This window comes from Carassius auratus, linkage group LG44F (assembly GCF_003368295.1).
Source record: "Carassius auratus strain Wakin linkage group LG44F, ASM336829v1, whole genome shotgun sequence".
Lineage (NCBI taxonomy): Eukaryota > Metazoa > Chordata > Actinopteri > Cypriniformes > Cyprinidae > Carassius > Carassius auratus.
This window is the reverse complement of record NC_039298.1, coordinates 2824872-2852696: the sequence shown is the minus strand read 5'-3', so window position 1 is coordinate 2852696 and position 27825 is coordinate 2824872. Positions and strand designations below refer to the sequence as shown.

General features: G+C 38.3%; 1 protein-coding gene across 1 annotated transcript; it reads left to right on the top strand.

Annotated features, from left to right (window-relative positions):
• The first annotated feature begins 6723 nt into the window (after window positions 1-6723).
• On the top strand, window positions 6724-16723 carry serinc2 (serine incorporator 2). The gene is made up of 10 exons (XM_026241035.1): window positions 6724-6835; window positions 7334-7495; window positions 8851-9038; window positions 9227-9306; window positions 10029-10166; window positions 11231-11400; window positions 11566-11656; window positions 15199-15349; window positions 15440-15649; window positions 15774-16723. The coding sequence occupies exons 1-10, from the start codon at window positions 6797-6799 to the stop codon at window positions 15910-15912; spliced, it is 1368 nt and encodes a 455-aa protein (XP_026096820.1). The 5' UTR covers window positions 6724-6796; the 3' UTR covers window positions 15913-16723.
• Window positions 16724-27825: the final 11102 nt, after the last annotated feature.

The following is a 27825-nucleotide window of genomic DNA, read 5'->3' as shown; positions in this document are numbered from 1 at the left end:
TGTCTGTGTTTAGCAGTCCACTCTTATGGCTGCAGCCCCGGAGGGTGTTCCAGAGTCACCTCCTGAGTCTATTTTTGCAGCCCTGGAGGACATTTCAACTGCCCCCAAGGGCACCCCAGAGTCGGATCCTGAGTCTTTTGCTGCAGCCCCGGAGGGCATTTCAGGTGCCCCTGAGGGCACTCCTAAATCTGTTCCAGCAGCCCAAAAAGGCATTCCTGTTTCAGCCCTGGATCCTGTACTAGACTCAGTACAAGGCCAAGACGCTGTCCTTGTTAGTGTTGTTACAACCATTGAGACAATCCCAGAGTTGTCTGCACCATCTGTCAAGTCCACAGAAACCATCTCTGAGCAGTCATGTTTTCCTGTGACTAAGGTGGCAATGTCTGACCTTCCTGTTTTCCCCAGAGAAGATATTCCAGCCAGTCGTGTCATCCCTATGAACATCATTTCTGAGCTGCTTGTCCTTCCTGTGATGGCCAGTGAGGCCATCCTCAAGCAGCCTGCTGTCACTTGCCAGGTTATGGATGCCAGTTTGAAGCAGCCCACTGTTTCTGCCTCTGACACAGAGGCCATTCCCGAGCGACCAGTTCTCACTACCACAGTCTCAGAATCTACTCCAGTCTTCCAGGCTTTAGAATCAGTCTTGGAGTCTTCAGCAGTCCCAGACCTCAAAATCCAGCCCAGATTTGTCTCCAGTCTCAGACTCTGCACCAGTCCCAGAGTCCTTGGAGAATGCCTTAGAGTATGCTTCAGTTCCGGATTTGGATCCACTCCCTGAGTTTGCGCTAGAGCTAGTCCCAGTCCCGAGCCACCAAGGTTAATCCTACAGTCAACTTCAGAGCGAGTCCCAGTCCAGGAACAGCCAGAGATCATCCCAGAGCAAGTCCCAGTCCAGGAACAGTCAGAGATCATCCCAGAGCAAGTCCCAGTCCAGGAACAGCCAGACATCATTCCAGAGCCAGTTCCAGAGCCAATGCAAGTCCTGGAGCCAGTCTCAGAGTTTGTTCCAGAGAAAATCCTAGATCCAGAATCCATTCCAGAGCCAATCCCAAGACCTGCCACAATCCTTCACTCTCTTGGTCACTCTTGTCATAAGCAGAGAGGCTGTCCCTTGCTTTGCTCCAAAGTCTTCAGAGCTACCCATCTTCCCTATCATGGCCTTTCCCATGGCCAAACCCATTCTCAACTTGAAGCCTACTTCCAATGCTAAGGCCATTCCTGCTCCCCAAGCAGTAGAAAGCCCCCTGTTCTACTCCACGTTTTTTAAGCCATTATTGTTCAAGTCAGTCAATACCCCCTAGATACACCACTATTTCTCCAGCTACGCCTTCTATACAGCCTTCCACTCTGCCCTGCAAGGCTACAACTCTAGATTTTTTCCCACCCCCTCTCCTGTGCTGCATTGCTCTGCTATAACTGCTCCCTTTAAGACTGTTCAGTTGGTACCCCCTTGGTCCCCTGTTGTGTCACCACCTCCCAGGACTGGTTTGGATGCCAGGAGACATCCAGTGGGAGTGGGCACTGTCACAGCTTTGCCCTGGCAGCTTTGTCTGTGTTGTTTTTGTTTAATGTTTCTTTTTTCTCGTCTCTTCACACATTGCTTTGTCTTTGTTCATGCCAGCCATGTATTCCAGTGGTCCCACCTCTATGTGTCCCTTGGTCACTCACTCTTGTTTAGACCTTATCTTGTACTCATTTTTGTAATTGTGCTCACGTCAGTGTTAATTTCGTTGACTAAATATTTTCGTCATTATTTTCGTCACGAATATATTTTTGCCGACGAAAACGAAACGAAAACTAAAATAAAAGGCACTGATGGAGACTAAAACTATGACTAAATTGATTGACATTATCGTCAACGAATAAAGGACGAGACGAAAATAGACTGTGACGAAAATCAAATCAGCAGACGGGAGAGATGCGAGGAATGAGCAAAAGAACCGGCAAAACAGAACAGACTGCATGAGAGAAGAGAACCAATCAGAGCCGGACTTATTGAGACGTGAAGCGAAGGTTTTCAGTTTTTATGAGCTCCCGGGAAGTCGGAATTCGAAGAGGTGATAGGGACTTTAAGCAACAGCCTCTGGTGGAACGGCAACGCCATTCTGCCGTTGTATTGCGCCTGCGCGAATTTAACTGCTTCTTTGTGACGTTCTAATTTAACGGTCTACTACGGGAGAACAGCTGATTTGCCGGAGTCGCTACAACGTGAGAGGTTAGGTAAATAAATGTTATGTTTTTAGACTTATTTACATCATACAATATTAAAAACTCCTCTTCTGACAAAAGATTGTCATTTAACGCCAAAAGCAATCCTTCTCTTGCTTTTTTAAATTATATATTTTTTTGGATCTCAATAAATGAATTAATGCTGCGTTGCGCTGTTCTGTTTTACCGTTGCTTAGTGACTTTTACGTTCTTGGCTACAGCGGTGTGACGGCAAACTTCCGGTCGCTGTAGCCGTTCCATTCGCAGCTGTTGCTTAAAGTCCCTACTGTCTAAAAGAGCGACAAAATGTCCACAGCTCACTTCACGTTTGACGACGAACAAAACAAAACAAAGTGTAAAGCACGCGGAGCGCTCATTCGTGGCAAGAACACAACCAATTTGAAAAGACATTTACAGACGAGCCACCCGGACATTTTCTCAAATGTAATTTTACAACGATGTTCTTTTGTTTATTGAGCTAAGTAAAATTGGAATAGTGCAGTGCCTAAATGTTGTAGCATTAAATATTACGAACTGAAAAGTACTGTAAAATAGCCCCTTCTTCAAGTTAGATGAGAGCACCATACTAATTTGATTAATACTAATGTTTAGTATATTTTATAATGTTCTACTTGTTGACAATATCACAAATGTTTCTATATTAGTCATTTGAAACATGAATGTTCACATCCTATCATTATACATACAAATCTAGCAATATTGTAGTATTTAAAACATACAATATTGCTAGACAAATGAATACCTTATAAAATCTTGTTACTTGTCCTGGACCTAACTTTATTTTTCTTTTATTGATGGTCAATTGGCAGCTAGTTATTGTTTACATTATCATGACAGTGTTTGTTGCTGCATAAAAGCTTTTGAATCGAAATAAAGACACAGTTGTGTTGAAATAAAGTTGAATTTGTGTTTTATATATTTTGGTTAAGTTTGTTTCCTATACCAGCTGTAAAAAATTGTCTAGTAAATCTGTTATTGATTTTAGTCTTATTTTAGTCGACTAAAATACCAAGCAATTTTAGTCGACTAAAATAAGACTAAAATTAAAACAAATCAGATGACTAAAACTTGACTAAAACTAAAAAGAATTATAGTCAAAAGACTAAGACTAAAACTAAATTAAAATTTTGTGTCAAAATTAACACTGGCTCACGTGGCCCTTGTGTATTTTCCTCCCTTTATATTATGCTGTTTTTCCTCTTCTGGTTGATAGTTCGTCTTGTGCCATACAGACAGTTACTGACTTGCTGTTCTATATTACAGTCTTTCACTGTTATTGTGCATCTTTTTTGAAGTTTTTGCTCTTGATCTTCTATCTTCTGATTTTGGGTTCTTTAGTAATGTTGCGTTTATTTACTTGTAATATCGTATTTAGTTCTTCATCAGTCTTGTTTCTAGTCTTGAACTGCTTGGATTTTACCCTTCTGTTATTTTTTTAGTCTAAACTTTGATATTTCTTTTATGTTTTGTTTTTGTTTAGATTTGCTTTAATTTTTATTTTACCCCCACCCCTTTTTACATCATGCTGTTTCCTGATGTGTCGCACTGAGTAGTGGTGTTGTGTGAGGGACACCTATCTCTTAAGTAGACCATTGACACTCCTAAATGAGATTGTAGATCATGTCAATGGTCCATTTGAGAGATTGGAGGCAGTAATGCACTTATAATACACTTTTGGGGAAGTCGTGGCCTAATGGTTAAAGGGTTGGACTCCCAATCGAAGGGCTGTGGTTTCTAGTCTCGGGCCAGACAGAATTGTGGGTGGGTGGAGTGCATGTACAGTTCTCTCTCCACCTTCAATACCACGACTTAGGTGCCCTTGAGCAAGGCATCGAACCCCCAACTGCTCCGCCGCAGCATAAATGGCTGCCCACTGCTCCGGGTGTGTGCTCACAGTGTGTGTGTGTGTGTTCACTGCTCTGTGTGTGTGCATTTCGGATGGGTTAAATGCAGAGCACAAATTCTGAGTATGGGTCACCATACTTGGCTGAATGTCACTTCACTTCACTCACTCACTCACTTATATGTCTGTAATCCACCATAATGCAAGAAGAAGAAGAATGCCTCATGCACTTGCCACAGTGAAGCGCATTCACAAGAGTTCTAAAAGTTTGGATATTATGTGAATCAGAGGTAAAAACAAACAAACAAACTATATAAAACTGTTTCTTCCACAGACCGATCATTTTGTGTCTTTACATATCAATGTATTGTCACGAGGCACAGGGTTTAATATGGATTTGTCTTTGTTTGTTTTTTTTTTTTTGTTTTTTTTACTCTCATAGATTCTGTTAACATTTGCAATGCATTGTACGGCTGAGAGACTGCAACAACTGAAGCTAAAAATAATAATTTGTGTTCTACTGAAGAAACAAAGTCACCTACATCTTGGATGCCCTGGAGGTAATCTAATTTCATTTTTGGGTGAACTATCCATTTAATGATGATTACCTTTTGTTTGATACACACTGAATATGAGCAAGGACATGTTAGCTACAGTTAATATCTAACTAATCAAATTCATTTTATCAACAAATTCCTATCAACTTACTCTGGAAATGAACACTGCATATAAACTCCTCCTTCTGACTGAAGAGAACAGAGTGGTGACTTGCACTGGCACACCCCAGCTGTCTCTTGATCATCCAGACAGATTTGATGTTTATCCTCAGGTGTTGTGTAGAGAGAGTGTGTGTGGATGCTGTTACTGGAAGCTTGAGTGGAATGGATCTGTTTATGGTCTGTGTATATCAGTGTCATATAAGTGCATTGGCAGGAATGGACGGGGTAATGAGTTTGGATGTAATGATCAGTCCTGGAGTTTGTCCTGCTCTACTTCAAGTTATTCTGGCGCTATAACAAACAGACTAAACTCCCCGTTCCCTCCAGCTGCTGTAGGATAGGAGTGTGTGGATCACAGAGCAGGAACTCTGTCCTTCTACAGCTTTCTCTGACACAATGAGCCTCATCCACACAATCCAGACCACATTCACTCAGCCGCTCTTTCCCAGGTTTGTGGTTGGTTACAAATCATCTGTGAAACTGTGTGATTTTCTACTGATATAAACATCATTATTTTTAAATGTGAGAACTACTACATCTAAACCATTTTGATTTGATCTACTGTGCCATTTAATTTATTTTATGTTGGCTATTAAAAATTATGTTTGTTAATGCTGAATTTGTGGACACGTTATATTTGTGTGATGAAAAATATTGTTTTTATTTTGTTTAAAGTTGAAATGAAACCTGTGGTTAATATGCTGCCCCAGAATTTGGGCAGAAGGCCATTGGTGTTTTTATTATTTAATTTATGAGTCATTGTAATGGATTTTTCAATATGCATGTAGAGCTCTCATTTTCAATATACATGTAGAGTAGCCTACTTGTACAGTACAAAGATTAGAAAACATTATGATTTTTTAAATGCTTTAATGAAGTCACTTATACTCACGAAGGCTGCATTTATTTGAAAAATACAGTAAAAATAGTAATATTTTGAAATATTATTACAATTTGAAATTTTGAAAATGTAATTTATTCCTGTAATGCAAACCTGAAATGTTGCATGATCCTTTAGAAATCATTCTAAAATGCTGATTTGCTGTTCGATTATTATTGGTGCTCAGCTATTAATAATGGTTCTTATTATTATCAATGTTAAAAAAAATATAAAATAAAAAATACAAAATAAAGTTTTTGCAGCTTAATATTTAAACATTTTTGCAGGATACTTTAAAGAATAGAAAGTTCAAAAGAACATCATTTATTTGAAATACAATCTTTTAGGCTATAACATTATAAATGTTTACTATCCCTTTTGATCAATTTAATACATATTTTCTGAATAATAGCATTAATCTTGTTAAAACATACATTTGAATGGTAGTAGTATATCATGGTTTCTGCAAAAAATATGAAGCAGCACAAATGTTTTCAACATTAGTTTAAATAATGTAACGATTTCTGAAAGATCATGTGACACTGAAGACTGAAATGATGTTGGAAATTCAGGTTCTATGACAGGAATAAATTATTACATATTTTAAGTGATTTTAGTATACATTTTGTACTATAACAAATAAATGTTAAATCCTGTTCATACTAAGCTCACATGTATGTTACAATTTAACAGTAAATGCATTGTTTTAAGGGTGAATTTTCCTTCCCTTTAAATACATTTAGTTTTGTTTTTAATTTTATATTGTATTGATCTTTACATCATATTATGAGATTTAGCGCCATCTAGTCAGAGATTATTACTGGCCTCATAGATCGCTTTAACAAGAACTTGACTATGAATGTAATTCACCGTAAACTGATCTGTGGATAGCAGACGGATACAAAGTTATAAAAGCTTGTATCATTTTTCAAACCCTGTCATCTGATTGGTTTGTTCCTTCAGCGATGATTCTGTACCGCCGTCTGATTGGTCCACCAGTCCAGCGATGCGTCTCCCAGCCAATCGTTGCTCACTCTTTAGAGTTTCTTTTCCTAAGAAAGTTGAATGAGGCGGAAAGATTGACTTCCGTGTTTTTGCCATAGTTTCGGTGTCTTCTCCTTCATCATGGGAGCGTGTATGGCCTTGTGCTCGCTGGCGAGCTGCGTAAGTCTAAAAAATCTATTTAACTCAAATCATTCTTGTCTCTTTATGTTGTCATATTTCACCTGGTTAAGACAGCAGCGCATTTTCCCAAAAACCTTTACAACCCACTTGCTCATATGAGTTTTAGAGGTTGTTTCCTCGCTTTGTTTATTACGTAAATCTTTAGTTTTGAGAAAACATCAATAAAAGACTCAATGGCGCCATTTCTTTATGTTTCTGTGCGTTGATTGCTCTCAGTAATGTCATATGTATTCACAAATTCTACTTATAAAACACTTTTTTTAAATAAGTTTCGCCACGAGCGGTTCACGCGCAATTCCTTTCCAAACCAGTGTTTGGTTTACCTGTGCTGTTTAATATAAATGTTTAGTATACAGGTCCAGGCTACTTTAATACATCACCAGGTTGTTCTCCCTGTAGTACAGCTAAATGTGTGTGTTTGCTCTCGATTGTATAAAGCGCAGTAGAAATAAAGGTGACTTGACTTGATCTCTTCAGGCGTCCTGTCTGTGTGGCTCTGCGCCCTGTCTGTTATCAGGATGTTGTCCTTCTACATACAACTCGACTGTGACCCGGCTGGCCTTCTCCTTCCTCCTGCTGCTGGGGACTATAGTGTCCATCATCATGATCCTGCCCGGCATGGAGACACAGCTGAAGAAGGTACACAGGCCAACTCTGACCTGACCCCATCTTCTTGCTTTCCAGTGCTGCTTCTGATATAATAAAAAGATAGACCAGTGTCGGACTGAGGTTTTAATTTTGATTAAAAAGGAAATATGTGCCCTCTGAAACTGAAATTTGGGGACTTTTTAATCTGAGACCAAACATGGAAATAAACAAAACGTTAAAAATATCTTCTAAATATTGGCACTACTGGTCATACATTTGGAATAATTGAGAGATATTTTTTTGATAGAAGTATCTCATGTTTACCAAGGCTGGAGTTTATTTGATTGCAATACTGTAAAACCAGCAATGATGTAAAATTCCATAAAATGACATTTCTATGTGAATACATATTTTAAAATGTAGTTTATTCCTGTGATGCAAAGCTGAATTTTCGACAAGAATGCAGCAAATTGAGCAAAAGTGTCAGTAAAGACATTTACTGTATGTATTATAAAAATGTGTGGTGTTATAAAAATAAATGGTTTTCTCTGGAGCGGTAAATTCATGGAGCATGCTATTCATCAAAGAGAAAAAAATCTGAAGAAAACAAAAGTATCAAAAACAGCAAAACTGTATTCAGCATAGATGATAATTCAAATGATTTCTGAAGATCATGTGACACAAATTCAGCTGTGCATCACAGAAATAAATGACATTTTAATATATATTAAAATAGAAAACAGTTACAGTTAATAATTACTACTGTTTTTACTTTATTTTGATTAAAAAACATCTCTAGTGAGCATAAGACACTTATTTCAAAAACATTAAAAAAAAAAAAATTATTCAAATTTTTTTGACAGGTAGTGTAAATCATTATTTCTGCACTATATCTAGTTTATTTCAAATTGAATGTAAGTGGATTTCTGAATCCCACTGTGTGTAAAATATACTTTAGGTTTAGATCCGGGGCTGTGTAGTGGCCTTCTGACCAGTATTAGTAGAATTATTCTCCTAATAATTAGTAGAACTGATTAGAATCGTCCCCTCTCCGTGTTTTTTTAAGCCTAATATAAATCCATCTTTCAGTTCTGATTGATGTTGACATGAATATATCGTAGGTTGTGGGAAAATGACTTTAGACTACTAACAACACTGCAATTTCAAAATAGTTTTGTATGTTTGTATCTAAATGCATTAACCTGCTCTTTGGCTGGATGGTTTGCCTTCTCTCATTTGTGCTGTGCTTTAGTAGCTTTATGAAAGCGCAGCAAGCTTAAACTTATTTATCGGTTTATACATTCGTAATCTCACATATTCATAATCTCAGATATAATTTTTATTTAGTTTATGTGCTTGAACATATAAACAGCCACAATATGTTCTTGTTTTGAATGTATCCACAGATCCCTGGTTTCTGTGAAGGAGGCTCTTCTATACCTGGATTTGAAGGGAAGGTGAACTGTGAGATCGTTGTTGGCTATAAGTCGGTCTACAGGATGTGCTTCGCCATGGCCTGTTTCTTCTTCCTCTTCTCCATCATCATGATCCGTGTGAGAAGCAGCAAGGATCCTCGAGGCGCGATTCAAAACGGGTATAGTTTGACTATTCCCTGTTCCAGCTGTAATGATGGACACGGTGTCCTCAGAAGATGTTTGTACCAGTGCCGTCCTTTTGCTTGTTAAATATGGAACATTTCCTTTTTGCACAATAGTTATATTTTGTCCTTGGAAGTCTTACGTAATCATCCGTGCCAATGTGACCGTGTATGCTGTTTTTCAGTTTCTGGTTCTTCAAGTTCTTGATTCTGGTCGGTCTCACAGTGGGAGCTTTCTTCATTCCTGATGGGGCTTTCAACACAGGTACATCAGCTGATCAATAAAAACAAAGGTTTAAAAGCCGTCACTGGGGTGGTACCTTCTCAAAAGGCACACATTTGTACCTAAAGAGTCTATATTGGTACCTTAATGGTACAAATTGGTTTCAAAGATACCAACCCAGTGAACGCTTCTGTATTTTTTTTTCTGTGAGTGTAGGTTGTTTTTCAGTGCTCTGTAGTTCCCAGGAGGAATAACGGTTTCCCGTGTAAAACCAGATGGAAATGCAAGCAATTGACATTATTTGTAGGCCCTGTTTACCTCTTTTACCCATCTGACCACACTTGTAGATTAAACACTAATGCATCCTGATGCGTCACAGGCAACAGTGAACGGCCACCTGCTTCTCTGACGTTGCACTTTTCTGGTTGTGTGGATGTTTAAAGATGTTGATAATCCCAAACATACACCAGGATTCCCACCGTCGCTGAAAACCACATTTCAGAGAGTATTAAAATGGCGAGTCTGAGTCTGGTAATTAAAAAAGCTTTAAAAAAAAAAATTATAACAACGTTAAAAAGTCATGCTGTATTTGTAGTCAATTTAATCTAGTTATGCTCAGCTTCAAAATATTTCCTTGACTAGACATGGCTCTTTGTGAGGGCTGACTTTCTGAAATGAGAAATCTCAGGAACAGCTGGTGAAGTCAAGCCAGTTCATTGGTCAGGAATGGATGTCTAACCTAGTCTAGATTTTGTCCCCTGCAGTGTGGTACTACTTCGGCGTGGTTGGGTCCTTCATCTTCATCCTGATCCAGCTCATTCTTCTGGTGGATTTTGCTCACAACTGGAACCAGAAGTGGGTGGAGAAGGCAGAGAATGGGAACAGTAAATGCTGGTATGCAGGTATGTTCAGCAACATTGTTTCTGTGTTGCCAGGCTTTCGGACTGATAAAGATTATTAACATGTATATAACTAGCATATTGACTGTTTATCAGTATTTACAAAGCACATATTATTGCCATATTCTACATGACCATATTGTAGATCCCTTACACAACCCATACCTAAATGTAACTACTACAACATCTACCTTACTATCAATAACCAGCAATTAGGAGTTTGTTGAGGGGAAAGTCTTAGTTAATAGTGAACATGTGTTGCTTAAATTAAAGTGTTGTCTATTTAGTGTATTACTAATAAATCCTAATGTGTCAGTGGGATTGATGTATATCGACCTGAGAATCATTTTCATGGTAGTCTTTTCTCTCAGCTGTTCTGAATCATAACTAGCAATGCCAGATTTGAAAATGAACCACTCTTTTGATTTAAAAGGGTTTGCATAAAGTTCTGAAATCGTTTGATTAATTTGGACAGTTTGAGTAAATGGTTTTATCCCTCTTCTTACACCTCTATAGTAAAGGGATACTTTAGAGGCACTGGATGAGTGCTCTAAGAAGGCGAATATTTACCTTGTAGGTATCATTGTAGGAAACAAATTTTGCAAATATTGCATTTGTCAGAAATGAAGCAGCTTTTGAACAGGTAAAGATAATTTATATCCAAAACAGTGTTTAATAAAATATATATTTTTTTTTTTTTGATTGTACTCTCTTTGTTTAGCCTGTGCCTCAGTGCTGGTGAAAAGCTAGAAACACCCTTGCTCTCAATATTTTTTTCCACTTTTGTAAAGTCAGAAACCCAATCCATTTTGTCTTTTGATATTATAGCAAATGGGAATGAATGAAAAAAAAATGCATTCATTAGTTATAGATGTTTACCTAACTGTGAAGAGATTCCTGTAAAGTTGAAAAGGGTCCATGAGGGATGTTTTTTTAGTCTCTTGGTTTCTTTTTTTAATTCAAACTCATCATAACGGTATATAACACATCAGCTGATTGGCTACAATTCTATTCCTTTGCACAGTTTTTTCCACTTGAATATTGACGGATGTGTGTTTTCTCCACAGCCCTGCTCTCATTCACACTGGTGCACTATATCTGTGCCTTTGCTGCTGTGGTTTTGTTCTATATATTCTACACACAGCCGGACGACTGCGCCGAGCACAAAGCCTTCATCAGCCTCAACCTCATCTTCTGCATCGTTGTGTCTGTGGTGTCTATTCTTCCAAAAGTGCAGGTCATTCCCACACTCATTTGCTCCAATTGTTTTATTGCTTTTCTCACTGAATGGGTTTAAACAAGATAAAACAGACGCATGTGTCTGAATGTGAACATTCATGTCATCCTGCACACATCAAATAAGCTGACAGAATGATTTCTGTTGTTGGTAAATGTGTTGCAGGAGGCTCAGCCGAGCTCTGGCCTGCTCCAGGCGTCTCTCATCTCTCTCTACACCATGTATCTCACATGGTCTGCCATGAGCAACAACCCCAGTGAGTCTCACATGTCCATATGACATCAACTTCTTTAATCCTTTTTTTTGGTACCTCTTGAGATTTCTGATTTGATTTTAATAGAAGATAATTTATTTCATATGTTGACCCTCATCTCTGAAAGAGACAGGTAAAAGTGTGCTTATATGGGCAATAAAAAGTTAAATAAAGAGTTTTATGTTAAGGTGATTAACACACAGTGCAGTCATGGTTAAAAAGACAAACAGTTTAGGTTTGATAAGTTTTTGTTTGAACTTTTATAACTAGAACAACGATGGTGGTAGATATGTGAGTTAAATGAAGTGACATTTAAAAATGTTTGGCATCTGTTCAATAGGGTGGGACAGGGCCATTATCAATTCTATTCAGGTTAGGGTTAGGGTTAGGGCTAGCAGTATAGAGTGGACAGGAAGCAATGTGGGATTTATTTATTTTTTTTTCAAACACAGTTTCTGCAATCTTGCTAACTTCAAAACCTCACCCTTCAAAGGTATGTCAACAAACTTGAATGTGCACAATGATTCACAATCAAAGAGATAAAGTGTCTAGCAGGCCATCACAGAAACAAGTGACATGTCTCACAACAACTATTTCAGTGAAATTTTTATGAACATTTCCATTCAAAAGTGTGTCTTTCGAAAAAAAAAGCTGCTGCATTGGATACAGGGCAGACACAACAACAGTAACAAGGTACACAGACCTGCACAGTGTCAACAGCTATACGATGTAACAAACTTTGTCCCAAATTGCAAATAGCTATAAACTCGAATAATAAGTGAGGTAAGTGACTCACCGAAAGCACTAGAGACGCCAGGGACAGCTCATCCAACTTATGACTTAAAACCTGGCAAAGGATTTCTGTGAGGAGCCAGCTGCAAAACTATATCCCCAATAGATGTGCCTTTAGACCGTGCCCATGAAGAGGCAGTAGCCCTCATCGTAATGGGCTCTGATGTTGAGAGGGCATTCCTGTTCCTGGACAAACGGCACTCTGAGTCTCTAAATCACATGAGGTCGATGGCTCGGAAGACCTGTGCCTTCAAGGGGTGTAGAAAGAGTTGTAGGCATATAGCCCAGTCTCGGCCGCAGAGTAACACTGCAGTCTCCTGGCCCAAGTGAAGTCATCGTCCACCAAGAGCACGTGCAAATCCCTTTATGCTATGTCTTTATGTTATGTGCTTAGCCGAGGCAAGGGCAAGAAGCAATGCAGTTTTGAGGAAGAGCTCCCTCATAGCAATGGATGCCAAGGGCTCAAACAGGGGTAGAGAGAAAGCTTTCAGAACTAGCACTAGGTCCCACAGTGGCACTGCCGGTGGACATGAGGGATGCAATCTCCTCGCCCCCCAGAGAAATCTGAACTCCAGCATGTTCCTCCCAATTGATTGCCCATCCCAGAAGACATAACGCATGGAGAGGACCAGGATTCGGCTTGGAGAGACCCTCTTTGGAAGGGACTGGAGAAATGGATGACCAGGAAGCACCCCATGAGATGTGGCATCCAGAGGAGGAACACTTCCCTGAAGAGTACTATGAAATGCCTAGAGAGAGAAGACCATCAGTGGGTCACAGGGAGCACCCAGAGACCACACATCCAGATGAAAACTGGGAAGAAGAACCACAAGAATACTGGGAGGAAGAAGATCCATACTGGACAGAGAGAAGACCTCCCATGCATGCTAGACCTCCTTTTCCTCCAGGTGGCCCCAGAAAACCCCCTTTTCATCCTCGATTTATGCTTCATGGTCCAAGGTGCCCCCTCCTCCTGGTCCCCCACATGGGACCATGGTTCAGACGTGGTCTAGGCCCATGGGGACCACCACCACCCTGCCATGACATGATGGAGCGAGACATGAGACCACCAGCACCTCATGAAATCTTAGCAAGGGAACCAACTGGTCCTCTTGGATATGAAGAAGAAATGGACAGAGAACCTGGATGGGCTCATCCTTGTGGGAGAGGGCTGAGACGTCCTCCAACTGGAAATCAAAATGAAGCAATAGCAGCCACATAAACCTTTAGCATTCACGGCAGACTCCTGTTATCTAGCCTGTGCTGCAAAAAACAGAGAACATCTGAGACGGGACAGACAGGAGGCTTAGCCTCTCTGGGACCCCTGAAATAGCCGCACATGAAGGCTCCATAGCTCTGGGCTGGGGTGCCATATTGAGCCATTCAATTGAGACACCAGTCCTGCCTGAGGGGGATTCGCCAAGGGGAGCCACCAGCATTTCCCTGAGGTCAGAAACTACTGTTTATTTGGCCAGTTGAGGGCAATGGGGATCACCAACGCTTACTCTTCCCTAATTTTGCATAGTTGTAGCAAAATCTTCACCAGAGGAAACACATCAAGTCTGGCTCTTGGACAACGTGACATCAGGGTTTCTCCCATCAGCAGGGAGTGAGAGAGCTAAAAGAACAGCAGGCAGTGTGTGTTCTCGCTCGTCACAAACAGACCCACCTTCCTGAAATTTCTCATGTAAACACCTTGTACTGTTATGAAAAAGGCAGAATTTCATGAAAATCAATTACAAATCATATAACGTCGTAATCGCGTGTTTATTAGCTTCTTGGTTCATCCATGTAGATGTTTTTCTGGAAGTGTAACACATGTTCGTCATCGGAGACAGGGCGAGAAATGAACACATGATGTGGCGCAGGGTGGGAAGGCTCTCATAAGCAAAAAAAAAGACTGGCGAAAGGGGCCCGAGGCAATTGTTTCTCTCACCTCATATGCTGCATGCAGGCTTGTCAGTTTTTGCACGTGATTTGCATAATTAGTGACAATTGGCCAGTTTATCGTACTGGCATTATCTTATTAGGTTTTAGGATTTCGGAGAAGAGGAGTTCTTATTGCAATTGCTTCACAATGTAGTGTGAACGCTCGAAAGGAAACAGTTGTGCAACTTCATATTTGTGTTGAAACTGATTTTTGTTGTTGTTAAAAACCAGCATTTATTTGAATTATTAAAATATGTCCTTCCAGTCATTTTGATCAATTTATCGCATCCTCAATGATTAAATAAATGAAAAGTTATAGACCCCAAACCCTTAGGTTAGATCATTGCCTGATAGTCTATTAATAATCTGTAAGCAATGAAGAGTTTTCCCAAACTACATTTTGTTACCAAAACTGAGAAATCACATGCTTGATAAAGTTACACCAAAACAAGGGAATTCTCGGAAAGACATGGAAAAAAATCCAGATGCAGCTTGTTTGTTTACATAATTGAATTCTGGGGAAAAAAGACACACACAAACACATAGAGCTGCTTGAAAAAAAAAAAAAAGACAAACCTCAGCAACCTCCAGGCCAAATGTAATAGGATATAATGAAATTAATTTTAAAGGAGGATTTTTGCTGTTGGAGCGCAGTATGGAAATTCTGTGCAACAATCCCATTAATTGCCACTGCTTAACTCGCAGCCAATGGCAAACAGGTAGCATGTGTAAAATTAATAACACCGTCACTATCTATTAGAGAGTGTCCCACTCTATGCCATTTTATGCTCATAATAATAACCTGTTTCTCATATGATGCATAGATCGTAAGTGTAACCCGAGTCTGTTGAGTCTGGTCAGCGGGGGGCCGACAGCAGTCCCTCCCACCAGAGCCCCGGGCATCCAGACGCAGTGGTGGGACGCCCAGAGCATCGTGGGACTGGTCATCTTCCTCCTCTGCACGCTGTATGCCAGGTGAGCTGGTTAGCATCATCCTTACCACTGACAGCAGCAGGTGATGAAATGTGTAATAACGAAAGCTATCATTTACATGTTTGCGTCTAGCATCCGCTCCTCAAACAACAGTCAGGTGAATAAGCTGATGCAGACCGAGGAAGTCGAAGGGCTGGCGTCCAGCGAGGGCGTCTCCGAGGAGGGCGTGAGGCGCGCTGTGGATAACGAAGAGGAGGGTGTCACATACAGCTACTCCTTCTTCCATTTCTCCCTCTTCCTGGCCTCCCTCTACATCATGATGACCCTGACCAACTGGTACCAGTGAGTGTCCAACGGAGCATCCTAGTTCTCCAGCAGCAGCCATCAGCTGTTCCTCTCTATACACTGCTGTGGGGTTATTGAGAGTTCTGTACATGTGTTCATTTGATATATGTTTCCTTCTCAGACCCGAAACAGACTACGCAGCCATGAAAACCAGCATGCCTTCTGTGTGGGTGAAGATCTGCTCGAGTTGGCTGGGACTGCTGCTGTACCTCTGGACCCTGGTGGCTCCGGTAATCCTGAGCAACCGAGACTTCAGCTAAACACTCAGAAGATGTGGCCTTATACCAAACCATATGCAGAGTTCACTTATTCAGTACATTACAGAAGTTATTGTTAATCTTAAAGATGTGCTGAGCTCTTGAGCTATGCACACCTTCATGACACTTTTCATACACTTATTAATGTTTCATAATCATAAACTGTTAACCTCAAATCTGAGTTTGCATAAATGGGACACTTGATCTGGAATTCTTTGAATTTTTATGTATACTCTAATTCACATATATTCACTGGTTATCTTCCATTTCTGGATATTTCATAGTCTTTTGTATTTGTCTCGAGTCCAGTTTTGTTACAAATTGCACTACATTTGATCAAATCAAAGTTGAATGTTCAGTGGATTGCTAGATTTCCTCATATGTATCCAGATGTGTTTATATAGAGCTGTATCCATTTAGTTTTGAAGCATTGATTTATGAGCTTTAAGATGACACTCCTCCTGACCAAACGTTTTTTTTGTTCTATTTGGATCTTGTGATCTTTTGTATTTTTACCTTTTATAAATTCTTGTAAAAGTGATTATAAAAAATTGTACACAAGAAGTTATGGGTCTTTAACCTTGCCGCTGTCGTCTCTGGCTTGTTTAGTTGGGAACACTTAATTAAGAGCGATTTCGTTGACTTGATTGCACAGATATTATTAAACTGAACTGAGCTGGACGAAGACATCATTGATTTCAATGATGAACTAACTTTTTGCTTCGACACTATTTTCCTAATTAATGCTGTTCATTTGCTTTGTTTCAATTTATATTGTTAAAAGCGCTGTAGAAATAAAGGTGACTTGACCTGACTTAATCTATACAGGAAGGTGTTTGTGCTACAGATATACATAATATATAAAGATAACTTTGCAATTAATTTTCTAACTTGCGATTGACTTGCAATTTTCATCTAGCAAATTATTTAAGAAAAAATGGTTTCAACTAAAGGACAGATCCAGATATCTAGAGACCGGAATAACATATCTTTTTGACATTCTCTGCTTGTATACTTAAAAATCATTGTTGCATAAGTTTTCTTTGCATTTCAGATTTAAAATTTTAATTTATAATTTTTCTACTATAAAAAAAAAAAAAAAAAAACAGACGTTATTTTATGGTGTCCTTGCGATAGTGTAATTCTACATTTGAGTACTGAGTAATATTAATAACTTGTACTTACTACAGAGTTAGGATCAGGTTTTGCATTGTAATTATGCATACTTTTACTCTTACTAGTACTTTAGTAAGTATATATAATGTGTAAAGAACACATTGTAAAATAAAGTGTCACTTCAAAGATATTTTCAAATGATTTTACCCAACACTGCCTGTGAGAACCGAGTTGATTGGTCATTTCTAGATTAGATAATGTGTATGTTTCTGTTTAAATTGTATACAAGTATTCCTGTTTGGGATCGAGGAGATCACAGTCTCCCGTTGTCACTCCAGGACGAGGGTTGTTTTCGATAATTACAGTTTAAACAGAAACATACACATTTAGACATCTTTAGCTGTCTAGCAAATGTGTAATGTTGGGTAGTTATAAAGTAATTAGCTACTGTAATCTAGTAATATAAATACATAAATAGTAAACAAATAGATACAAACATGCAGAACCTGATTTTACCAAGTGAGACATGTTCCTGGGACAACATCGTTGTTGACCCTGGAACAACATTGTGATTAACCAATCAGATTTGAAGAACCAGTTTATAGATTTTGTGAAGTTTACGCATAAAATCAGTGTTTGGTGCTTGTACATCAGTGTCATTCATCTATAATTTCCTCTGATTTTAGGGATTACTCATGGTTAAGGTTAGGTTTAGGTGTAGGGATATGGTTAAGAATATATTTTTGGAGTAAAATGTTGTTCCAGGGTCAACAAAATATGTTGACCTAGGAACACATCGAACTTGGCAAAATCAGGACGTGCATACAAACATATATACCTAAATGTCCTTTTTATTTTTTTAGATTAAATTTTTGTATTATATATATTATATATTATATATATATTCAATAAAACAGAAAAAATCAACTTACATCTGTTGAAACCTTGCAAAGTTATGTAATGTCCTGAAGTGTGACTTTGCTGAGGTGCTACAACAAGGAACCTTTTTCCCATCATGCATTACTTGGCGGTGACCTCACTAATTTTGCTCTTACTCCCTTTCCACTCGCTGCTGTCCCGCTGTGGGTATCCCCCTGTCTTTTACTACTCCTGATTGTTTTATGTCCGCACACACACACACACACACACACACCAGGGAGCAGTAGGCAAATCTAATTCGGTTATATAACCATTAACTGCACCACAACATAGTCTAAAGTGGGACTGTCTGCCTGCTTGAGTACGACGGCTGCCATCGCGTCGGCACGGGAAGCTGAAGGCCCAAAACAGGCTTTTGACAATATCAATGTCCCTCTTAAGGGACTGACTCAAATAGAGGATGATGCACTGTTTAGGGAGCCTCTTGCAGTCTCTGGATCTGTGTGTTTGCTGTCAGGGTAATTAAAGGTTCAGCTGCGGCTCTGAGACATCAGTGTGGTGTGTGGGGAGGCTGCTATGGTTATGTAGTGGAAAACAGCAACCGTTTACACCTGCTCCATAACAGCAGTAATTGCTCCTAATGATGCTCACTGTGCTGTCCATTGGAGCTCATTTTGAGTCTGATTAGTTCACCAGAGAAGAGGCAAAAAGCTTTCATCATGGAAATTGTTTTAGAAATGCTGTTTGGAGGCTCTCTTTTAAAATCATTAATATCAAAAGTCGTCCTATATATATATATATATATATATATATATATATATATATATATATATATATATAAATCACTATTTCACTATTGTCACTAAGTCACTATTGATGTGTTGTTATATATATTTTTTGGGCTTCTAATTTGTAACTCAATCATGCACTTCTCTGGTGACATATTTCTCTAATCAGTGAACTTGTCATTACCTCAATCTCAAAATTCACCACAACTATTTAGTAAATGCATGTCATAGAACTTATTGTATGATTCATCCATGTATATGTATATTTAACCTCTTAATTGTTAATTAAAATGTCATAACTCAATCCTCCAGTGAAACAGCTCAGGTGATGTATTTATTGTGTTTAAACTCCGCCCCTCCACAATTAGCTGCAAATTTGAATTTTTGAGTCCGGCCACTTCTCTGAATCCATCCAATCAACACTTAGTGGTTAAAACTAAGTTCCCACTCTAGTTTTAAATCACTTTCAATAATCTGTTACATCACAATACAGAATAAAAGTTCTGTCACTTCCTTTTCACTGTGACTTTACTGAACAGACACTGTGACTGTGCATTAACTGTAAACAGTGGTAAATAGTAGATAGAGATAGGTGATGTACTGAGTCATTTTGTATTGATTTATTGTAATAAATATTAATACAGTGTCCACACACACACACACACACACATCAATTCAGTAAATAAAGATTTTATTATAGAGGGCGGATAGATCATCATGCAACTGAAGCATAGCTTGATTTTGTATTTATCTATTTGTTTTAAAATGTTTGTTATATATTTGCTTTGAAATGTACATTTGAACATAATAGATGGATATAATGAAACTTCCGGACCACATCTCTCAAACAAATTAGATTGCTGTCTCTTCATTGTAAAAGGTTTAGGCACCTCTGGTCTTAACTTTTTGATATTGTGTGTAACAGTAGTCACATTTTAGGATAATTTTATATATATATATATATATATATATATATATATATATATATATATATATATATATATATATATATATATACGCCTTGGACTTCCAAATAAAATAATACGAGCTAAATTACCTCCAGTAGGACTTAATAAGCCCTGAATCCTCATAAAAATACAGATACACTTTGTTTTTACTGAAATATAATTTTCAAATACTGACCTTCTATGACACCTAAACACAACCATAATAAGACCATAATAAGCAGTTTCATTTAAATTTAATATAAAAAAAATCTCTTACTTAAAAAGATATACTGCTCAGAATGAAGCTAAGCGTATTAGGTAATTTGTGGTTGTTAGACTTGAGTGGGAATGAATTGTGTTCATATATAATGTGATGAACTACTGGTTGTCACTCCAGGATGAGAGTTGTTTTTAATAATTACAATATACATAGAAACATACACATTTAGACTTTAGCTTTCTAGCAATTGTAGGGCATCTAGTGAAACAAGGCTGAACTGACTTCATTCATCCACTAAAACCCAGTTGACTGAATGTCAAAAATGTCTCAGAAAAGTGCAATTAGCTCTTAATGCTCTAGCAGGCAATTCATTTATTTATTTGCACATGGCACTTGCTTTTATAATTCATTATCTAATATGAATAACATTCAACGTTGATCTACGGATCGAAACACGTTTTGGGGCCACTGCAGGTCTGCATGGAAACACATACTGTAAACGACTGTAAAGCACGCAGTGTGACAGCTCACTGAAGCGAGTAGAGGGGGCGTGGCGCCGGGGCCGCTCAATGGTCTCGTGCGGGATAGCGTGGCGCGTGGCGCTTGCGCTCAGCGATCCGGCGTGTCCTGCGCGAGACTGCTGCTCTGCAAGTGCCAGCCCGTGGACGAGAGGAAATACATGTCCCAGCATCCCACAGCCCTGCCTCCCTGGACCTAAATGCCACAAGGCAATCGGGTGCCCGAGTCATCGCGGACTAATAGATGGAGAGGGAACGGCCACGCTGTCAGGTAAACGTCTTTTCTGACATCGCGTTCACTGAGCTTCATTGTGTTCACTGATCTGTCCTGCAGGGAACAGTAACAGAGCGTTACACCTGAAGAAACCAAGTCTGTCCCATGCGGTGTGCAAATATCCTTTAAAGACTTATATTCACGCCTGATCTTTACAGTGATGCCAAATGCAAGGTTTAGTGCGTACAGCCCAGTGTTTTTACAGCCGCACGCGCCGTGCTGCGCTCGATGGGAACATCACTTAGGAGCCAGTAGGCACAGGGTGGGTATATGTTGCATTGTCAATGGTGTGAAGGGGGTCACTTATCATGCTCAGTGGCTTCAGTAAGAATACAGTCAAGTGTTTCCCACCTGCTCTTTCATTGATAGCAATTTGGGAAGCATTGTTACATGAACGAATGAACATCTATCATATGAATACCATATTTAATATAGTGCCTAGTCAGCAGCGATCTGGATAACGTGCCGTTTTGTCGCTGAAGTGAAGTAGTGGAATATTGCAGGCATTGTCCAGAGCGCGATGGAATCATCAATAGTGTTACATAATCGGGGTCACTGCGTTCCTAGAAAGATGAGAAACGTCACTTCATAATGAATATAAGTCAATCAACCCAAGCGATCCATCGCGTCGTTTGTTGATCGCCGTTGTTACGTCGACGTCCGCGCGGTAGTGCAGAACGCGCGAGCGCATCGCGTTATAGAAAACAGCAATTAGAGTCACTACGAGAATAAGCGTGGATGCTAAGGAAGCGTTCACAAAGCGTTAGTTTCATTCATTCTCTGTACACTTGCGCCGTTGTGTCAACGCCCCCTAAATAGTGTACGCTTCGCTGATTACAAGGGAGCGTTTCTATCGCGTCGCTCGCGCTGTGGATGGGGCTTAAAGATGACGCTGGCGTACAGCTCACGTGATTTATGCTAATGTGGCCTAATTATAGCCCACCTTTTTGTCATTTCCAGTCACATTCTGCCCGGATAAGCCAAAGGCACATTATTAAAAATGATAACTATATGAGCAAATAAGAGATTTTTGAAAAATGAAAGCATTGGTTTAGATTTGATGCCTACTGTAAAACTGGTATTATCCATCCTCCAGAAACCTAGATGTCTTTGCTGTCAGGCAGAGAGCGGTTCAGGAAAAATACTCCAGTGTTTCTGATATCATACTGCTTTTGACCCAGTTATAAGCTGACATTTCCATGCTGTGTGCTAGAGTATCATAACGCATAACTTTTGGAAATGCTGTCTGGCACTACGGTTAGAACTGTTCAGCTTTTTGTGTTATATGTTTAAAAAGAGATATACTTGTGATGTAAATCAGATGCATATTGTGTATTAATAAAATGTCATTTAATTAATAACTACACAAGAAAAATAATGACAAAAGTCTTTGTAAAATATAAAATAATGTCTTGTATTTTCAGGGCTTGCATTTTTAGGGGCTAAAATGTAAGATCATTTTTTCTGCCATAAATAACTTTGCAGCCATGGCTGATGCATGCCACGAAACCCTTTCACTGATCTGTGATGTCAAAGCTCAAAGGAGCCTAGAAAAAAGATCTGTACCACTGGTAAATCAACAGCACATTGTAAGTTATTTAATTATGTCAGACAAATGTCTAAGTGACCAAGGCATGTAACAGGTGAAGTGTCGTACTACCATAGTGTAATACCATGTACTGGACCAGTCATAGTATCATGAATTGTTTAGTTATTATCATTATTATTATTATTATTATTATTATTAAAAATGACTTTAAAGTATATTTTAGATTACGAGCAGTACATTTTAACCATAGTTCAAAGACAGTAGAGGTAATTATAAAAACACAAAGATATACTTAAGTATTAGTTAAGTGGGTCAAAAACACTACAGTTTAGCTCATTATTTTTAAAATTAATACATTTAAACTATAATATGTTTTCAGTTAACATGAAAACATTACATTTTGTTCACACAAGTAAATTCTAACATATAAATTAGGACTGCAAGATTAATTGAAATAAGATCGCAATAAGGCAGAAGCTGTGATTGTCATGGAAGCACGATTCTGTGATCAGCTGTAAATCTCCATCCGATGGCCAGAGGGCGCTCTCGTGCTGAAAACTCTTAATACAGCCTGCAGAAGAAATCAGGAAATCCCTATAGCTGTTAGCAAGGGGCAAGGAACTCGACCGGAAGTTGAAGTCGGGTGGGGGCTGCCATCTTTTAGCAGAACTTCACTTGCGTTAGCATTCCCATTGACTCCCATTCATTTTGGCGTCACTTTGACAGCGAATAACTTTACATCTGAGGCGTTTAAAGACTCTGTTTGTCCATTATTTATTTCTAAAGATACACGACAATGTATAAAGGGCTCCATTACCGTCTATGTTACATTATGGCCCCGTATAAACAGTTTTTGTAAAAAATAGGCTAACGATTGCGTCATAACCACTCGGCTCTGTCGCATTACCGTACAGACAGGAGGAGAAGCTCACAGGCAATTACCTTAATATGGTGTACTGTCGTTACATTTTAAAATACTATACAAAATAATTAATCAGAATACTTACTCCTGCTCACTCACGACAAAGAACTCCCCGCTCAAGCTCGCCGTCTCTGCAAGATTAACGATGGCAGTTTGCACGCACAGCTACTAGAAGATTTACATCTGTCAGACAGGTTGCTGACGCCGTCAAGCTTCGTTTGAGTCTGCACGTCAGAAACGGAAGTGCTCCACTATTGTATTTAGGTATTGCAAAATTTCTGCTTTTAAAATCAAAAATAAAGGCTTATTTCCTCCAAATTTACATTTATGAATACTAAATTTAGCTAACAGAAGAAGCAGCTTAATTAAATAATATTCCTTATGGTAAGATTTGTCATAAGAGAAAAAACCAAATAATACATTTTTAAAGCACAGTTGAAAGCTGGACATGATATGAGCCTTAATAAAGGAACAGAAATCTGACCAAAAACAAACTGAATGAGGACAACTCCAAAATAAATGATAAAATGTTTCATCGTGTAGATCACAAAATGTACACAATGTATCAATTTCACAATTAAATCTGTTCACAAGGAAATAATTACATGGGTAAATTTTATAAATAAGTTTAAGCGAGATTTCTTTGATTTTATTAGTAATTAAGTATTTATGTGGGAGTTTCCAGATTTTAAACCATAACAAATTATCGGCATATCCATTCCAGAATGATATAATAGCAGGTCTGGAGACAATATCCCTTTGAAACAAAGCCCGTATACAACGGTTATTATTTTTAATACAGGGATTAGAGAAACAGATCCGTCCAATTTCAGTATCAGCAGGATCCAACGAGCATGGAGAGAGCAGAGGACAGGTATTTTTAAGAAGAATTTTAAGACCAGAGGGGATAGCATCCATAACCACAGCAAAATCTCTAGGAGTAACTAGAATATTATATTTAGAAAGAAATTCAGAGTAGGTCATCATAAGACAATCATGGTTATAAAGTTGCCTGACAAAAATTATATTATTACAAAACCAATTCAAAAGAAATAAAGATTTAGATTTATATAGAATGTGCTTATTATTCCAAATAAAACACCTGTTAGGAGAGAAGTTGTGTTTATAGATTAAATTCCAGGAAAGAAGCATCTGTTTGTGAAAATTAGATAGTTTTAAAGGAAGTTTGGTAATACTGTAGTCACAAAGTAAAAGGAATTGAAGACCACCAACTTGTGAAAAGATAAATTGAGGAATAATATTCCAGATAGATGTTGTTTTTTTAAGGAATTGCTTAATCCAGTTAACTTTGAAGGTGTGATTAAGGGTGGTAAAATCTAAGAAATTCAGGCCTCCATTTTCAGTTGAGTTCATAACCACAGATTTCTTTATATAGTGGGTTTTATTTTTCCATAAGAAGTTAAATAGCATTTTATCAATAATTTTACAAGTATTATCGTTAACTGCTAGGGATAGCGCTGCATACGTAAGTCTCGATATGCCCTCTGCCTTTGTGATCAGTACTCTCCCCCTCAAGGATAGGTCTCTTAGTAACCACTGATTTAACTTTTTCTTTGTTTTGTCAATGACTGGTGAAAAATTAAGTTTACATCGTTCCTCTTCATTCTTTACGATCTTAATGCCTAAATATGTGATTTCATCTTTAATGGGAATATTACAAATTGACAGAAGATTACTGTTTTTAAGAGACATTAATTCACACTTATTTAAATTCAAGTAAAGCCCTGAAGCTTTAGAGAACGTGTGGATAATATTAAGGGCTAAAGGTATTTCCCCTGCATCTTTTAAAAAAAGGGTAGTGTCGTCTGCTAATTGGCTTATGATAATTTCTCTGCCAACTGCAGTGATTCTTCTTAAAGGGCTCTGTTTAACATGGTCTGCAAGAAGTTGTGAACAAAGTAAAAATAAATAAGGAGAAATAGGGCATCCCTGTCTGATACCACGACTGAGATTAAATCTGGGTGAGGTGCCATTACGCAGCTTGATTGAACAATTTGCATCATAATATAAAGTTTTAATGGAGTTATAAAGAAATCACCAAAACCAAATTTGTTTAGTGACGAATATATGAAATGATGTTCAATAGTATCGAAGGCCTTATGGAAGTCTAAAAAAAGAATGAAACTCTCATCTGGATATAGATGTGGGTAATCAATGAGGTCCAGTACCAAGCGAATGTTATTTGAAATGTGTCTATTACGCATAAAACCTGACTGTGTGTCATCGATAATGGAATCCAGGGTTGTCTTAATTCTAGAAGCTAATATAGAGGCAAAAATTGTATAATCATTATTAAGTAAGGAAATTGGTCTCCAATTGTCTAACATTAAAGTGTCTTTTTTGGGTTTGGGAATTAAGATAATTAGGCCTTGTGTCAGGGTAGGCGGGAGCTTACCATACTCAATAGATTGTAAGAAGAGTTTTAAAAGGAAAGGAGCAAGTTCTTCTGAGAAGGTTTTATAGAATTCAGAGTTTAAACCATCTATACCAGGGGATTTATTCATCTTGAGTTCTGTAATAGCTTGAAGAACTTCATTTAAACATATAGGACTATCACAATGTTCCTTTTGAGCTTCACTTATAGTTTTCGAATTAGTAAGACTATCTATAAAAACAGAGGAATTATCCTCATTAAATCTTGAATTGTAGAGGGTGCTAAAAAAGGTTGAACAGTAATCTGCAACGTCCTTTGAATCACTTGTTATTGTACCATTAATATTCAGTTGCACAATTGTATTTGTTTTTGCATGGATTTTTTCTAAATTAAAGAAAAATGAGGAATTCTGTTCACCTTTTTCCAACCATCTCTGTCTAGATCTAATGAAGGCACCCTCTGCCCTCCTTTTATAAATATCATCTAATTGGCTTTGAAGTGTGAATAATTCAAGATATTCATTATCCGACAAGTTTGGTGATTTATGAGTAAAAGACATAATTTTAGAAATTATCATCTCCTCTTCCAACTTTCTAGCTTTAGTCACTAAACTGCCAAATTTTCTAAGAAATTTACAAGCTTCAAATTTAAACAACTCCCAATTAGTGCAATAGTTATTACTAATCTGAGCTATATTCCAATATTGTGCAATCAAACTGCGAATGGTCATCTTAACAAATTCATGTTCCAATAATGACTTATTGAGCTTCCAATAAGAGTTATGGTAGTTAGAGGGAAGAGAAGAAAGTAACGAAATGTTAACAGATACTGCCTTATGGTCTGTTAATGGCGTGGGAAGAAGATTAACAGAAATATCTTCTTTGTGTAAATTGCACGGTGTTAACCAGTAGTCAATACGAGACATAACGGTACAGGACTTATTATTCCATGTAAAAGAGCGAATACCAGGGAATTTCTCTCTCCAAATGTCTATTACACTAAATTTCTGCATAAAAGTCTTTAGTGTGGAGTTATGATAATTTACACTGCGAGGTGGCCATCGGTCAAGGGAGTTGTCTAAAGTGATATTAAAATCTCCTCCTATCAGAACAGATGAATTTGGGAATTTAGATAAAAAATTTGTAATACGACTCTCTAACAATAATCATAGTCACCAGATCTACTTTAATAACTAAAATAATGAAATGACCAAGGGGATCACCCTCTGAAAATAAAATTTCCCCCGAAAATTTGTTTTTTAAAATTGCAACGCCAGCTGTACGCTCAGACCCATGAGCAAACCAAACATCATTACCCCATTGAGCTTTCCAGAATTTTACATCTTTGGGAGTAGAATGAACTTCTTGAAAGAAACAAAAGTCAGATTTCTGCTGTTTAGCAAATAAGAACAATGCTTTACGTTTAACATTAAACCTTAAACCCCTGACATTAAGTGTAACTAACGACAACGACATGAATATAAGATGAACAAAAGAAACAAGAACAGTTTTAGAAAAACTTCCATCCTCTTTTAAATCAAATAAAGAATTAACCCGGTTATGGGACTATAAATGCTAAAGCTAACATTAACCCACAATTTACTTGGGAGTAGGTGTAATAAGCATTAGCACACACTTACAAGTTGGCTTAACAGCTCGGTTAGAAAATTGTTCATATGTAAGATGAAAATCACTTAATTTCAGGTGGGTAATTGCACCTCTTTCCCATCAATGAATACGCGCACACCGACAAAGAACGCTCGTTTTCCTTCCTTCCTTGCAGCTTCAATCAACGGCCACCTCTTCATCCTCAGCAATTTGTCTGCTTGAGATAAATCTTCGGTGAATCTCAGCTTGTGACTCCGCAGATATTCAGATTGCTTGGCCTGTCGCCAGATCAAGTCCCGTGTAGATCTCCTCACGAAGCGAATGATCACTGGTCTCGGTCTATTGGTCTGCTCATTCAGCTTTCCCAGTCGATGCACTACATCTATGTCATCTTTGAAAGAAATGTTTGAGTCGGGAACAACTGAGACACACACGCCGATGACTTTTTGCTTGATGTTTTCCTCATGATGTCCAGGAATACCGTATAAACGGAGGTTGCATCTCCGCTGATAGCGTTCGGCATCGTTCAGTCTCTGCTCAAGTTCGTGGATTTTGGTGCTGTTTGAGTTGGCGGTAGTTTTGCAACTTTTCAAATCTGTCTTCAATGCGTTTACTTCTTCAAACACAAAGTCAATTGATTTCTTAAGACCCTCAATGCTCACCGTGTTGCTGGTAATCATTTTGCCGAGGTCGTTTGCACT

Excerpts from the sequence above, each read along its gene's own strand:
- serinc2 (XM_026241035.1), top strand. The coding sequence starts at position 6,797 with ATGGGAGCGTGTATGGCCTTGTGCTCGCTGGCGAGCTGC. Across the intron at positions 10,167-11,230 it reads CAGTAAATGCTGGTATGCAG|CCCTGCTCTCATTCACACTG; the intron begins GTATGTTCAGCA and ends TTTTCTCCACAG. Across the intron at positions 15,650-15,773 it reads ACCCTGACCAACTGGTACCA|ACCCGAAACAGACTACGCAG; the intron begins GTGAGTGTCCAA and ends TTTCCTTCTCAG.